Source organism: Rhea americana, unplaced genomic scaffold (assembly GCF_003343005.1).
Source record: "Rhea americana isolate MKP2758 unplaced genomic scaffold, rheAme1 scaffold_11, whole genome shotgun sequence".
Classification (NCBI taxonomy): domain Eukaryota; kingdom Metazoa; phylum Chordata; class Aves; order Rheiformes; family Rheidae; genus Rhea; species Rhea americana.
Genome location: NW_028185150.1, coordinates 2,305,111 through 2,321,926, shown reverse-complemented (window position 1 = coordinate 2,321,926; position 16,816 = coordinate 2,305,111). Strand labels below are relative to the sequence as shown.

Sequence of the window (16,816 nt, the reverse complement as noted above, 5' to 3'; positions counted from 1 at the left end):
AAGTTGATGCAATTGTGTGTGGAGTGTGAGTTTCAAAAACCACCAAAACACTATGAGGGCGTGAGAAGGGCTGTTTGCTGGTAGCCGACGCAGAACCTTAACACACAAAGTGTGAAAAATCCACTTTGTTGGGGTTTTGGCGTTTCCTCAGGTGTGTGAGGTGCAGCTCTGATGCAGGCAGTGCTCGAGAAGGTAGCAGCCAGCGCAGCCTCGCCTGCGCCTCCATCGTGGCGGGGCTGCGCTTCGGCCCCTGCCCGGAGTTCCTCACCTGGAGCAGGCCTGCGCACAGCAGACAGTGTGTGTGGAAAGCTGCTGCAATGGGGGACAGCAGGGCTGCTGGGATTTTCCTGCAGAGGGAACTGAGCAGGATATTTTCCAGAAGTTTCTGGACCTGTGAAGGTTAAAGCATGAAGTCCTCCTGCCTGTGGTGGGTAAATATTCAGGCCTAGAAACATGAAATTTTGGGAAGAATAGTGAGAGAGGAATCTGGTTATGACAGAACCCAAACCTGGGCAGAAACTCAGGTGGGGTCAGGGGTAAGTTGTCTTTGAAGGGGGTTGGAATCCTTTAAATGAGGAGGCTGAACTCTCCTGCAGAGAAGGAAACCGGGGGGATGCCAACCCACCCCCAAGAACTTGGCCTCGAAGCACTGGCAGGGGTAAGCGTAAGCCCACTGTGGTGAGCAYGGATCCTAGTGGGTATCTTTAGCCCCTGCCAAGGGTGGTCGTGTAGCTGCAGGACCAGCTTCCTCTGTCTGGTCAGAGCACAAGGAGTCTGGGGCTGATCACAGGGACTGAGGTAACGGGAAGAGCTGGGGTGCAGGGGGATTAACACCGGTGTGTGTGCATGGGCACGTGTGCGTGCACTGGGGTGCAGGGGTAGGGTGCGAGGGTCCTGAAGGACAAAAAGCTGGGACTATGTGGGCAGTAGAGTTTTGTCACGGGGTTTTGAGTGGTCTTTGGAGCCTCAGTTCTTCCAGTGTGATCCACACAGATAATATGAGGGGGGCCTGAACCAGGCCACAAACTGTGTTTAAGGAAACAATTTCCTGTTCCCCCCCCCCATGGTACAAGCTAGAGGAAAACAATTTCTCTATCAACAAACTTAGTCACTCAGGCTTAAAGAATGTAGTTTCTCTYTCCAGCCCAGGTTTTAAGTGTTTCTGAAGGCATCACAACGCTTCCACTACAGTGTTCTTTTTCTGCTCCTACATGGGCTATGTAGAAAGTGTAATACTGAAGTGGCTAAATAAAGCCAAATCAAAGTTTAATCAGTTCTAGAAATGCTGCAAACAGATTATCCTTGTAGTGCTATGATGTCAATGATTTTGACCTGTGCCACTGTTCAAGTCTTTTCCTCAGCAGTGGTTTTTAGGTTTTGGGTTTGTTTTGGTTTGTTCTGTGCTTTTTTTTTAATTCCATTTTGCCAGTACTGCTGAAATATCTAATCAGAGCTTATGACAGGTGCACTGATGTTGTTCTAGATATAATCTTTCATCAGGCAACTAGTTTGCCAGCAAAAGGTGGTTCACACATTTGCCAGTCTAAAAAGGGTATCTCATACCAGGTGAAAGTATAAAGAGAGTCTTTGAACAACTCCAACCTCTTGGAGCACGTGCAGAGAAAGTCCACTTGTTTGTGAAACAGGTTCTCCTTGAGAGATGCATGTTCTGCCTTTTTTAATGTGTGGAAAGTAAGGGTTACTACAAAAAGTCAATATATTTTTCTCAAAGCCTTAAACCCCCCCCCTAAAATATACCACTGTTATTTCTTCTTAGGTAGGCAGAGAGTTTCTAAAAGGAGATTCTCACTTCTGAGACTTTCATGAGAATTATCAGAGTATGTAGCATTTAACAACTCACTAGTTTCCAGAAATGACTTCCATGCAATTGCAGAGGAAGAAGGCATAAGAATCCTGTTGTTCTATGTGGCACTATGGCGTGAGAGCTTCTCATGTATGTTTGTTTGTTTGTTTTACTGGTTAATAGTATCCCCATTCAAATTTATTCAAATACTACTACSCTTTTCCAGAGGCAGTCCCCTGAGTTGTGCAGCCAGAAGTTTCTTACCTTTTTTCAGTAAAAAAAGGTGCATCTCCTAAGGATTTGTGCTTTAATTAAGGGTTCTCAGGCAGGTGAAATTRTTTGTTTAAGAGCACATATGTTATGAGTTAGTATCATAGAAGTTACCTATAGAAATGTCTTCTGTTCTTTTTTTTTTTTTTTTTAAGAATGTTGGAAATAAAAGTAAGAAAACAAGCTTCTGATTATCTTTAATTTTGCACAATTTATGTTTACAATTCTTACTATTCAGTATTTGGTATAAAACCAGATACAATATGCAGTATTTTTCAAATGAGAGAGAAATGCATATTGAACTACTTAATATTACAAGATAATATGAAGCTTTATCTTAAAAATACCTTCAGCAAAATAAACTTCCATTCTGTCACTCAATCCAAGTTAAAAAAATATGATTAAAATATACAATTTAAAAATAATCAGGATGAACAGTACTGATTAGTCAAATTTTAGAACTTGATAGTCTGTACATGATTTTACATAAGACAAACAGTCTGCAAACCATTAATACAAAAAATGCAGTGCAACAAACTGGTGAATATCACTTTTTCCCCATTTAATGCGTAAGTCTACAACTATTAATTTTTGTTTTTAAAACAGCAGCACTTCCTCTATTATCTAACTGGGGCAAAAGGACAAGGTCAGAGTTTAAGTTAGTGATGCTGTGATGGCATCCAGCAATTTGACCCAAGGTACTATAACATTTGAGAATGTCGCATCCTTTTGAGTAGGAGATCAAGGGAAAAATCTGTCTCTCCTATGAATTTGAACAGAGAGGAATTAAAAGTTTAACCAAAACTATTAACTCATGACAGCAGAAATAAGGGACTTCCTTTAGCAAACCTGTGCTATACCTCCAAAGCAGCTGCTGCACACACATTCCCTTTGGCACACAGTACTTCACAACTTGAGAAAGACCTAGAAGCCAAGGACCTTCTCACCCCTGCCCACTCTTTGTAATTGTACTTAAGACAGCTTTGGTGCAGTGTAATAAAAATGCAAGGCAAAGTATTAAAACTCAAAAGTGCAAATTAAGCAATACAATTAGGTGGGGCATAAATGAGGTAATGGATTAGTTTTCCATAACGCTGTTTAGAGAATTCAGATTCAAAATGTCAGCTGATGTTCATGTGTTTCTGGTAAGACACACATTGGAGGAAAGGGTAGCTTGAAACACATTCATGCTAAACATAGTTTTGGTTTAGCTACAGTTGCCAGTTATTAGTAGTTAGTGTTTCTTATGCACTATTTAATGCAAATTTATTTCTGATGTTCTGGTAAACCTGAAAGTGCTAATGGTTCTGATGATTACTTAAAATGCACTGTTTAAAATGTGTTTTCTTCTACCTGATGTTCATTTTTTGGGATAAGTATGTGGAAGGGGTGTGGAATAACCTGATTATCTGCAGATAAAAATACAGATAACTCAGACTTAGTTTCTGATCAAGAAAGGCATACTTACTGGAGATACTATTTTTAACTCATTTGATCCACATAGTATGTTACTTCTGTATCCAGTATTTGCAAATATCACAGTATTATAAAATCCCTTTCTCTGTTAGCAGAAATTCAGCAGCAGCTGAAAAGCAGTAGCAGAGGAAGGGCAAGCCAAAGACAACAAATCTCACTAAATCTGTCTTGTTTTGACTCTCATCCACTTCACTGGTTCTATCCTTTCCTTCTGACTATTAAGGCTTGTCAGTAAGTTCACTGACAATTTTCAAGATAAGAATTTTTAACAACAAACAAATATTTTTACACAACATGCTATTGTGGTCATCAATGGATGAGCTTTTGTGGCAAATGGCGCATTTAAAAAAATGCCAAGAAATTTTAATCCAACAGCAGGGTGAATTCTGTCCCTTCCTTTAAGGTGCTTCTTGTAAATAATAAGAGGCAAACAAGAAGTATTTTTGGCTCCAAGTCTTACTGGTTGTTTATTTTTTTACATCATTCAAGTCTTTTGCATTTTCTTTGTATTCATATTTGCAAAGTTAAATCCAAAGATCCTACTTGCAATCTCCTATGTATTCCACACCCTGTCCATGTTTCAGTTCATTATGTTCTGCCTAATCAAAGAGATCTATTCAATCAAAGAGATCTATCAGTGTGCATTTCTCACCAGCCTGCTACTAGGAATCTTAATTTCTTTGAGAGAAAATAAAAGGACGTATACTGGATCTAGCTGAATTTGCCCACTTACATTCACAGAAAGAAAATCCCCCCTGTCCTTCCCGAAGTCATAGATATATCTTTAAAAACGTCAGATAGTAGTCTATTGCTAAAACGTTCCAGATCTCTCCATTTCTACTGCTCTCTAATACAACCATCATCAAATAGATAAGTGTATTCTACTTAAGGCTATGTGGTAACAGATCTAGTCTGAGGGATATGCAGAGATATAAACTTAAAGTTGGCAGACAAGGATTTGTCATTAAGGAGTAAGCCTGCAGCTTTCACAAGGTGAAAAAGGGTAGGGGAAAAAATGCTGCCAGTGTGTGTTTGAAGAGTCTTGTAGTGGGAGAAAATTTAAGTCTCAGATTCCTTTAAAAACTACATTCCTTTTTAACAGAGGTAAGCTGTAGTTTTTGAAGTGTTAATCAGATGTTAAACACTTGTTTTGAAATAATTTGTTTTAACATGATGGCCTATACCTGCCACTGAATTCCATTCCCAGTTTCAGTGGTTCTGCAATCTTATTTTCCTTTTTTTGTGAGTTGCACTCAGAGTGTCAACAGAAGCTAACAGTGGTGTTCAGTGTTATCAAATGTACCAATAAAATTGGGAAAAAATTCTTACCTTTTAGGTACAGTAGAGTTTCAGCAAAATACACTTACAAACAGGAAAGKAAACAATAATGACATTTCAGTATGATAGCACTGCTTTAAATGGTAAACTGTTGTTTTTCCTCCTCTTTACAATCATACTAGATTTAAAGCAATTACAACTAGTTAAAATAGCCACTGGTTGTGAACAAGTAAAACATAATACTATTAAAAACAAAACAAGTTAATTGCTTTTAGTTAAGTTTAAAAAAGAAAATACACAACTCTTGAAAATAAAGCACTCTTTGGTGGATGATAATTATTTTATATACTCAACATGACAGCTTCATAAAAATACTTCATACAAAATACAAAAGACAGCCAATTAACATAAGAGAGTACCCACACTATAAGAATAAAGATCTCGCGGTGGGGTTTCACTCTCTATTGGAGACTTCAGCCCAAGCCCAATCTGAATGGACAACACAGATTTAAATATTTTAAAAGCTCCCACCTACTTTTCACTTCTGGTGGTCAGCAACTAAGTGATTGCCATCACAATTTATACACATGCATCATATGTACTAGCAAGTCCTCTTTATAATAGAGAGCTTACATATTTACACCTGAGTCCAAATTTACACAGATTTTGTTGGTTTTGTTTGAGGAAGTGTTTAGAACATTAGGAAGCTGTCTATTAAGCATGTTGACAGTTCATTTTATTCTACAAATCCAACAAGATTCACTGTTTAATCTTTGCCGAAAAATGGAGCCAAAGCATCTTCTTTTTTGAATTGCATTAAGTCCTTTCTAGTGATATCCCTTTCATTCCTGAATAGTCTCTTCAACACTGGTTGCTTATTTGAAATTTAACGCAATACTGTTCTAGTCCTTGGGATGGACTGGCTGCTGAAATGATAAAACATATATTTGAGAAAAAAAGTTAAATATATTCTCAAAAGCCAGTATTTTAAGCAAATATTTCTGCCAATGTAAAATATGCCAACAATGCTTCAAAGGAACAAATAGAATACAAACTTCACTGCATTCAAGGACAAAGCAGTGTCAGTTGTAAAAAAAAAGCACAGATTGGTCTGATTACAGACAATATGAGAAAGGGTTCAGTTTCATATAGAAAAGCAACAGAGGATTCAAAGTACCATAATTTCATTAAGTGCATTTGCTGCAAAGCATTCCTTTTCCTTCTCTCTCTCTGAGGTATCAGACTGTAGGAAAAGTAGAAAGAATAGTAAAGAAATATTAATTTTTTAAAAGCTGGATTTAAATTACACATAGACAAAGCTCTGAAATGCTGCAGGCAATTTTCAGTTAAATAAGGGAGCAGAAGGCTGCTTTACAATTCCCAGCAATGCAAAAGCATATTAGATTATCAAGGTGAATTCTTCCTTGTTATTTTTTGTGCTATACCTCCCTGCCTAAAAGAAGTAAAGGAATCTACAGAGTACAGTTTTCACACATTTTTCTTCCTTTTCCCAAAGTAACAATCCATTCTTCTTTTTCTGTAAAAACCTAATCTCCACTCCACTGAGTACCGCTACCTACCAAAATGCCATCACCAAAGTCCCATTTCTAATCAATTACTCATTATAGACACAATCCTGATTCTGTAGTGTGCAATAACAAAAGAAAGACTCTGTTTCATTTGTGTCATACTGTGATTCAACTGGTTTGGAGATTTATTGGGTACCCGTGGGAAAAGTAACCCTGTTGTCTGGGACACACAGGTGTTCTATCACTTGAAGAGAAAAAATGGAGAATGAAGTAGTACATTTATTCTTAGAGTGATCTGGTACACGTATATTGTTAAAATAAAAACTCTAACTTCTCAGTAAGTAGCATATTTAAAAGGCATATATCTCATCTGGAGAAACAATACTTAGGCAATGGGCATCCACATAAAAAGACTGCAGAGAATGCTCTAGTAATGTGATTTTCTGCAGTTCAGTGATTGTGCTGTTTCAGTCACCAGACATTATGTATTGTGTCCACTGGTGCTATCTTTCTTAGATGGCAGCTGACACTTAGATATGTTCTGTAAAGGAAAAGCAGTGAACTTCATGAATGGGACTGAAACTCCCCAAGATCCCTTTGCAAAACTAGAAAAGACTATGTTAGCTGTAAATAGCTGTTTTGGCTGAAGACAAGAATCATTCTGGAAACACGCTGGTGGATGAAATGGCAAATGACCTCCGGATTATATTGCACTAGGAAGGCTCACAAACGTGATCAACTACAGTAAAACCTGACTAAAATGAACTACAGCATCAACAGATGAGATTCATTTAAAAATATTTAAAGATGATTCCACTGGAACATATCAAACAAAMAAACAAASAAAMAAAAAAAAAAAAAAAAAAAAAAAAAAAAAAAAAAAAAAAAAAAAAAAAAAAAAAAAAAAAAAGAAGAAGAAGAATGAGGGTGGATGGTAATGTCAGAAGTTTGGAGAAGGCAATAGGGTCCTGAGGAGAGAAAGATGTTGTGTTAAGGTAAGATCTCAACATTCTAACAATAAATACAAGTATTGTCTTTTATCGTGCACTAAATTTGAATGGGAATAAATCAGTCTGAGCACTATAAGATTACACAAACTGAATACATTTCAGRAAATTTGAATAAACTTCATAAAAAGGGATAGAAAAAGCTAGGCTTAAAAAAATGGGGTGAGGGAAAATAAAAGAACATTAGTGAGATAATAGGAAGGCACTGCATTATTTATTAAGTTCATGAAACTGTACCATCATCTCAAATACTCTTAAGAAGCACCTGCAACCAATTAGCCCTCTCAGACGAGAAGATACTAAGAACTCCAAGATTGGAAGGTAACTATTTAAGACAACTTTGATGACAGGATCAGGCATAAATTGATTGAAATTGCTTTATCTTAAAAGTTGAAAAAAGAAATAGTATATGGAATGAAATTTGGAATAGAAGTTTTAAAAAAATACACTAAAATATCACATAATTTATGAAGCCTGAGATCATTTCATCSCTGCTTCTCAGTCATAAATGTGGCAATATACCTGAAGGAATTCTTTTAAAAAGTACTTGAAATCTGCCATGAAATTAACTACATGGATGTTGCTTCCTCCAAAGAATAGGTATTCTCATCTTCTACAACACAAAAATCTATTCCAACATGCATTTTCCAGGAACTGGCCATGTCTGCTCAATGACACATACTTATGAATACAGCTACCAAGAATTGGAAGGAGCTTAAAACTGGGAGAGCCGTGAAAAAAAAGAAGAGCAGCCAGAATCACACCAGTCAGTCTGGACCAAAACTGATATGGTAAAAACAATGCAAAAAGGAGACAGATCAGGAAAACTCTCATAAATACTTGAGGTTCCAGTAAAACATGTCTTTCAGGAAAATGTTTTTTTTTTTTTTTTTTGCAAATTGTTCTATGAATTACCAAGGTAATTTATATAGCTGCTATTCAAAATTATTTGACTAGCGTATCCCTACAGGCTGCTATTAAATGAAGTGCTTCTCCTACCCAGTGGAGAAGAGGCTTTGTAATTCCTGTTATCCTCATAAGAGTACGAGGGCAAAGCAAAGCAAAGCTCGAGGCGGCGGGGAGTTGGGGTGGAGGGAAAAGCTTATTTGCCACCTTTAGTCTTCTCAATAAAAAGAAGTTTCTCTTCAGCACCTGACAGACCCGCTGAAAATTTTTCACGATAAGCACAAGACAAATTCTTATCATTTCTAACCACTGGAAACTGCTCAGAAATTGATTTACACCATTTCATTTAAAGTAGGGCTTAAATCTGCTTAACAGACCAGTTTAGTAAAACTTTTTTCTCATGTACTGATGTCTGCACAAATGAAAGCAAGACAACACCAGGAAGGAAATAATGGTGTTTATATCTTCCTAATCTAAGACTGCAAGCAAAGATTAGAGCTAGACCCTCAGGCTCTTTTTTGGTAATGCCTGGGAAATCTGTCCTACAGGATAASAGAGCTTTAGGGACACATGCATACGCATACCAGTATCTGCTGAAGCATGGCTATATGCTTCTTGGCCAAAAAGCACTTTCAGTCGTGCATAAATCCATCTAAGACTTACATTTCCTTAAACTTTATAGCATAGATTGAGTTCAGATTTCTAATTGCTCTTTTATTACAAAATCTCATACCAATATATATATTCATATCTTATATACTTCACCCTTCCAATATCCACAGCCATAGTGGGTAATGCAAGGTTCTTTCTCTTGCATTTCAGTTGTCCATCTAATTTTTCTTGGTTTTGACTTGAAGTACTGATACTTTACTCAATGCTGTGAACCAGTTTTCATCCTCTTATTCCAGTTAAATCCTCTTATTTGGTAAAGTATAGTTTTGCATTATCTGAATCACTCACCCTTCAGTAATTCTTACTCACATTAGAAATCACAACATAAAATTCTGAAATTTGAAAGACTCGGCAACATAAACAAATGACATGAGATTTAAAGCTCCAGATATTCTTAGTACATGATGTAAAACAGGTAAGCGTTACTCACTTCTCCTTACTAGGAGAAGGTGTTGAACTGGGGTAAAAGCCCCTAGCAGCAATGGATACAACCGCTCAAAGTTTTTATCTAGAGAATGGTGTCTCAATCTTTAAAGAGGGTAACTCTCACCTTTTTAAACTGTTTTTTCTTGCAGCAGACCTGGTAGTTCTTTTAGTAATGTCTGTATAGTCAGAAATGCTAGGTTCAGAGGTTTTAGTTTTCTGAACACTGGACTGTAGAATTACTCTGAAAAGAGTAGGAAAAAAGAAAGATTATATAACTTGAAAGTATCTAGAAGAACAGTGAAAAGAGGATATCATAGTTGCAGTAGAGCTAACAAATATCGTATAGCTTTCCACTAATCATTCCAAAAAGCAAACTGTTCTGYCTGAAGCACGTAGCCTTCTCTTTACAATGCCCTTGTAAGAATTAAGTTAATGCAAGTTGATTTATTAAGGTTCCCCCCCCTTTCAAAAAAACAGATTAAATAATAGTTTGAGATTTTCTTTTCTGTTTCTGGAAGACAAAAAACTATAAAATGCATATTTTAAGTATATTGCAACAAAAGGAAAAAAAAAGCAAATCTGAAGAATGTGAAAAACAAATGTTATTTTCCAGACTGACCTAAAAAGGAATTTAACAAACAAAGTACAAAAAAAGTAATTCAGTTTCTGAGGACCGGAGTCTAAATGTCCCACCACCAACCATGAAAAATTTCCTTGAAATAAAGTAAGCTGGGAAAAACATTGAATGTGCCAGCATTTTGCTCTAACAGAGAATGATCATACTACACTTAAAACCTAGCTTTGCAACCTAGCTGTGCTCAACAGCTTCTCTAGAGCAATGGATGTACTGACTATTTCCTAAACAGGCTGACAAATCAATCCTAGTGTCAGCATGACTAATGAAAGAACTAGAGACTGTGAAATGCAAATAAATAAATATTTTCAGCCAGTAATCAACTGATTTGTATGGAGATAACATCTTTTATATTCCTATATAGTTGCAGTAAAATTATCATACTAAGGAGATAAAAGTGACAACGGCTCAATATTTACTGCAATATCTTATAGATCTTTTTTTCTAGTCATTCTAGCTGTGGAAGCTTTCAACTATAAAAACATTCATTAAGACATTCATGTAATTTAGAAATTCATTCCTTTTTCTCATGCAGAATTATTAGCACTGATTTTCAGCAGCTTCACTGAGTCCATCTGTGTCAGCAGATTGTATTAGATTGAAAATCGAAGCCTTGATTAAGTTATATAAACTGTAGTTTGGTTGCTTAAATTCTCTGAAAAAGACTGTTCTTAATGAATTCTAGATATGAATGCAGAATGTGGAATTTCAGTGCAAGAAGTCGACTGGTATACAAGAAGGGAAAAAAAGKCAGTATTTTCAAAGCAAATTCCCCTTTCAAAAGGCAATTAGTGAAAGCAGAAATCAAAAAAAAACCTCAGCTATCACTGTTTTATACAGGTCTGATACTATAACTAGTGACCGAAAGAATCTGCAAATGTGTCTGACAACACAGTTCCATTTAAAATCCTTCTGTACTGTATTTCTCCACTTCGCAGCAGTAAAGCTGGTCGGTAACCTTGCTTGCCACCTAATTCTGGATTATTCAGGGAACAGGTGACTGGAGAACCACACTGCTGAAGTATTTTAAACTTCTTTTGAATAAATCTCTTAATATTTCAGACTTGCAAAATCTGGTAACTTAATCTGTAAGAAGTCCAAACAAAACAGTCTTCTCTTCCTCCAAGATAATATAAGACTGCTGTTCCAAGGACTATAACAAAGCAAGGTGAGTGTTACTGCAAACACAACACAGACAAAATTGGAGGAATGTAAACATATATCAGCTTAATCAGCTATTTGTGATGCTGAAAACCAAGTAACAGATACCTTCAAAATTATATAATGATTCAGTAGACAATACATATTCTTCTAACAAAAAATCTATTTTCCTTGTACTACTAAAATAAAATCATTCAAATTCTTAAAGTTCACTTTATAACTTCTATTGCCGTTATGAAGCAATTCTAACAAGTTTTAATATTAATAATTATCTTTTCACTGCCATGATCGTCATACAACACGAACAGATTCTGGGCTCTTGCATTTTGAACTAAGCTTTGGAAATAATACCAACAGCAGAAGAGCCTAGAGTTGTACCTTTTATTTCTGTCATCAGCAACTTTGAAGACTTCATATAAGGATACCAAACCTGCTAACCCTGTCACATTTAGTTATTGAAATATGAGTATCACCAAATCATTTCACATGCTGCTTTATTAGTGCTTTTGGAAACCCAAGTATGGAAGAAATATGTTTTCTCCTTAAATTTAACACTGAATATGTGCTAAGAGGCACAAGCAATCTCTTTCCGTGTGACTCCCATTCTTCTAATGCTACTTCACTATGGAAAAAGCTGCAGAATTTTGGCAATATCTGAGTCAATAAGGCAAAGTACTGGAAATTAAATTTGTTATACTTTACAATCCTTCTATTTTACATTAACTACATGGAGAAATATACAGAAATTCAGTTATATATTTACCCTGGAAAACAGCAGCAATTTTCAAATGTAGTAAACATCCGATCCAAATCAAAATAATTTGTTTTCATAAAGTCTTGGTTCTTCTTGGCTTTTACAGTTTTCAAGGTTATATGTTTTAAAAAATAATCTAAAAATTTAGTGAATATTTATATATAAATTTAAATATATATAATTTATTTAGAATAAACATGTGAGTGTATACGTGAGTGTATATATATATATAAAAAACACAGCAAATATTATTGGAGTCTGATCTGATTGTTTCTCTTATAAGCATGCATTCYTCCCAGGCACCAGAAGTTCAGAAAGGATGTCAGTTCATTGAGTTTAATCCCCCATATGCAGCTAATACGATCTACAATACTGCGGAGTGCTATGATATGCTCTTGCAAAAACACTTAAATTTTCATCTGGTTGACATAACCCAGAGATTCAAAGTTCCTTACTTCCCACAGAATATTATTTTGCGTTCAGAGCAAATGTAGATTTTAAAAAAAGTTCTAAATAGGAAGGTGACTAATAAAACAGTCACTACATACAATTTCACTGTTCCAACAATGACATCCTCCTCTTAATACTGCTGTATTTACCAAAGGGCAGGGAAAGAAGGAGCTGGTTTACAGGTCAGCTAAGAGCTAGCTTTGAGCATGGTAAAACCTTTAGTGTCACTTGCTCTTTAGTTGCCATGGCATTTTTACTTGTAAGTGATATAAATCACACAGATACCCAGAGTAAAGACTAACCGAAATCTGTGTTAACAACACGACCACACTTTCAGCAAACACTTTGCTGAATGATCAAATAGGGATGTTTAAATCAGACTAAAATTTCAGACTTGCAAGTGTCTATCTCACCTCAGGGGAGATAGACGAGTTTCCAGTTATACCAGTATTTGGCACACTATCACAGCTAAACACTCAGAGATGTCCTCTGGCCTAATGACTGTTAGCTTAGAAGGAGCTACAGTGCCATCATGGCCTTTATATTATTCCACACATTTATAAGCTAAGTTGAGTGAAGAAACCAGGTTTAACACAGGGAATTTTCTTCTAACACACCATTAGCCTAGCAGCCTCAATTTATAGTAGTGGCTAGGTTTCACAATGAACGTGAGATGAGGCCACAGTAAAGGAAACTCTCCTAGAATCTTATCACCCTCCAAATCCCACTATATTAGAGAAGAATGAGATCCTTAGGACACCTAACTTACTGCTTTATGATTGTCCAAGTAAAATAACATGTCGTGTTGTACAACCAAAAAACCAGAAACACGAGTAGAAAGAAAACCTTTCACTATATTGGATACTGTATCTTAATGACATACAACTAAAACAAACAAAAAAAATTCAGAAAATATCCCGAATGCATGCCACAAGGTACCATAATATGCATATTACTAAAATGAGTAATCCACATGTTCCAAGAATTTTTCATTTCCAGTTAATCTGTAAGGGAATCATCAGTTAGTAGTTCTGAACATAACACTTTTCCCAGACACCATACTGATTCACACACGGCTTTCTTATTCAAACAAAACAAAACCTGCTTAACTGGAACAGTTTTCAGTCAGAGGAACTATCTTCTAAATAGTTTCACAACTTTGTTTCATCAGTTATCTTGGGGAGCAGTGGGAGTGAATAAGAGGGATATGACACAAAATTCATAACAGGATGACCCAAGACATAAACCACAATACCCCTCAGACCTGGAAAGTCAACAAAATAACATGCCCTGGAGGGAGATACATGTATATAAAAAAAGTTTTTTTAATTTTAATTGATTGCAGTATCACTGAGAGGGATGAGCGGAAGAGACCCCAGGACTATATATTCTCTCGTCTCCTGATGGAAGTTTTATTCTTGCCAAGGTTATCTGTTTTATGAGGGTTGTCACATGCAATATTGCTTTCTCCCTAATCACCTTATGATTTTTAGGAAAACAGGCCACACCTCTCCCATATCCTCAGACACCTACTGCTGTTCAAGCTATCAATAAATGACTGACGTTCTTTCGTCTACAGGGCTTCAGTCTACAGCACTGCTTGGCTACCCATGAGATCCTGATTGGAAATACAAGAGACAATAGCTGTACAGTACAGAACACATTGGTCTAGCTTATTTTTTTWAAAAAAAGTTTTCTCTTTCCTTGCCATAAAACACTGTATGATAATCAACCTGAATATGAGGCAGCAGCACCAGTATCCCAATTGCTTATATAATGATGAATTTACCAACATCGAAGAGTATTTTCTTCTTTCCTTCTAGCAAGAGAGTTTTCAGATAGAACATAGAAATTTTAAGAGGAAGGAAAACAGCTGAGTGGAATTCATCTTACAGTTCAGGAAAACAAAAGGGAAGACTGTTTCATTTTTTGAACAGTGTTTTAAGTTTTGCTCTTTAGTCTATGTTTAGAAATCTGATGTTCAAATTCTATAAAATCCTGAGACAAAAGCTACTGGTAAATTCAGTGTGAAACTTGGGAAACAAGACTCTTGTCTAAACTTGTTCGTTGATAAAGTTAGGTACCTATGAGAAAAATAACCCAACTGATCTCCAAGTCTTTCTTTTTTTCCTGAAAACCCTGCCAAAAAACAAAAACAAAACCCCAAAAAAGAATCAGATGATCTTAGCTAAAGTTAACAGAATATCTAAACTGCCTGCAAGTTCCCCAATTCTCATTTTTGCTCATTGCATCACTTACTTTAGAAGAATATTTACTGGCTTTTTAGAGTGTGGACAACAAAAAGTTGCTAGGCTGAACAGAAGGATAGAAATTCTTAACTTTAAAGCTTTAGCAGGGAAAAGGCCTTTTCTTACTTAACACTCTGTTGTAAAATACTTCCTGACCAATTTCTTTTACCCTCTGAGAGCACTGACATTTCAAGCATGCTCCCATAGTAACCATACTGCTTGTTGGCAGCTAAAAACAAACAAACAAAACAAAACAAAAAAAAACAAAAACAAAAAAAAACCCAAACAACCAAAAGATCCCCTAAACACCACAGAGCTAGGCAGCAAAAAGAAATATCATTTGGTTTGCCAGGCAGTTTTGTGTACTGCTGAAGCTGAAGTTTTATTTGGCCAAGAGACAAAAGTCACCATTTGATGAAAACATACCTCTGAAGTGGAGGCTAGGCACAGCAATCTGTGCAGCCACTCTGACAAAAGCAAGGAGGAAAAAAAATCAAAATGGTACTCAAGGAATTAATATGTTTGTAGTGATTTAATCAGCTCCTGAATTTAAGTAACAGAAAGAAGGGATTAAACTAGTCTCATAAACCCCTACGGAAAAACGATTAGGAACAAAAGACAATGAAGCCAGATTGCCTAGGTGGAGAAATGCTATGTGTGCCTTGACCCACCTGCATTGTCTTCCATTATACTACAGAAAAAAAACTCAAAAAACAAAAAGCACACATTTGTCCTGTTTTACTGCCTCTTTTGGCACAGTAATATAATATCGTAGCAAAAAAGAAAGTCCTACTGACATTTCTGAGAAGTTCTAATTTCTGGTTTATCATATGAGTAAACCTATCCTTTGGGAAACTAAGCACCTTTCCAGGTTAACRAATCTCGAAAAAAGACTGGATTTAACTTCTTCATTTGCAACATGCAAAGGACAGGATCAACTTTAAAACACTATTTCCTTTTTACAAATTTAACTTTGATTATTTGCAAGAGCATATAGAAAAGAAAGGCTCCAAAATTATGAAGTATCCTAATTATAAATGCTCTGCACCTTTTGTATTGCAAGCCAGCCATAAAAATTACTGTTATTTCAAATCATATATACAAAAAGACAAAAGTGCGAGAGAATGAAATTTATTCTTGCAATAAAGCCAGTAAGAAACATGATATGCGAACATGCATTTATGAGACATACTAGACAGAAAGCGTGAGCTATTGTAGAGAAATGGAATGGGACACTTACACAGTGGCTCTCTCTCAGGGGGTCCTGATGGTTACTAYGTTCTTAAACCATCTAGACAGAATAGCAGGCTGGGAAGAAGGGAGCCACATACAATCCACCAGATGACAATGCTACACAGTGTAGACACCAGCATAGCTAGGAGCCATCTAAAAAAGGGGTTGGAGGGGGAGGAAAAGATGAACAAAAATTCAAAAGCAAAAGCTATCGGTGCATTTTAGCTCATTTTAAGTTCCTTAAAAGAATATTGCTCTATAATCTTTGCCAAGCATTTTTAATTTCCTGTGGCTGTAACAGGTTCATGCAACCATACTTATCAAACATTCTATCTGTGTGCTACTGGAGTCAACATAAAGCAACTTCTCTGACATCCTCACTGAAGGCTTCTATTCCAGATAAGCCTATACCACTCCTTCGAAAAATAAACGCACTCTAGCACAGTGTATCTCTGACCATTTGTTGCTATCTCTTGTTTAAGAATGTAGTTTGACCAGCCTGTGTTCATACATTTTACTTAATTATCTTGTGTTTTAATACTAAAACATTAAATCAGAGACAGATTTTTTTTTTCTAAGAACAAACAAACAATTTATGCAAAACATCCAGATGGTGAGGGTATATTACCTTTCTGTATTCAAAATAGCAAAAAATTCAGTAATCTCTTTGCCAAAGGTGCAGCATATTGCTAATTAGAACATCTATATAGAATGAGTCCATTTAACAAGACATAGAGAATTTATACAGCCAACTTCAGTAAACTATAACAAATGTTTAACATAAATCCTTTGCGACTTAAATGGAGTAATGTCTCTAGCTCTCACCAGCTTCTCATATTCTTATTTTGCTTTTTTTCCTTCTTTGAAATACATCTACCTAGATGATTTAAAAATATTTTTCTGCTTCTCTAGATAAAATTCATAGTTTTCACAGCATGTTTTTTTTTTTTTTTTTTTTTTTTTTTTT

The 16,816-nt window shown here is 36.0% G+C and overlaps 1 protein-coding gene across 1 annotated transcript in view; it reads right to left on the bottom strand.

Annotated features, from left to right (window-relative positions):
* Window positions 1-3,990: 3,990 nt before the first annotated feature.
* CDC14B (cell division cycle 14B) overlaps window positions 3,991-16,816 on the bottom strand; it is a gene marked incomplete at its 5' end in the record, with an annotated part of 42,776 nt that continues 29,950 nt past the window's right edge. The window contains 2 exons of the mRNA XM_085312166.1: window positions 3,991-5,754; window positions 9,493-9,609. Coding sequence (XP_085168292.1) covers window positions 5,715-5,754; window positions 9,493-9,609 — 157 coding nt within the window. The remainder of the gene's footprint in view (window positions 5,755-9,492; window positions 9,610-16,816) is intronic.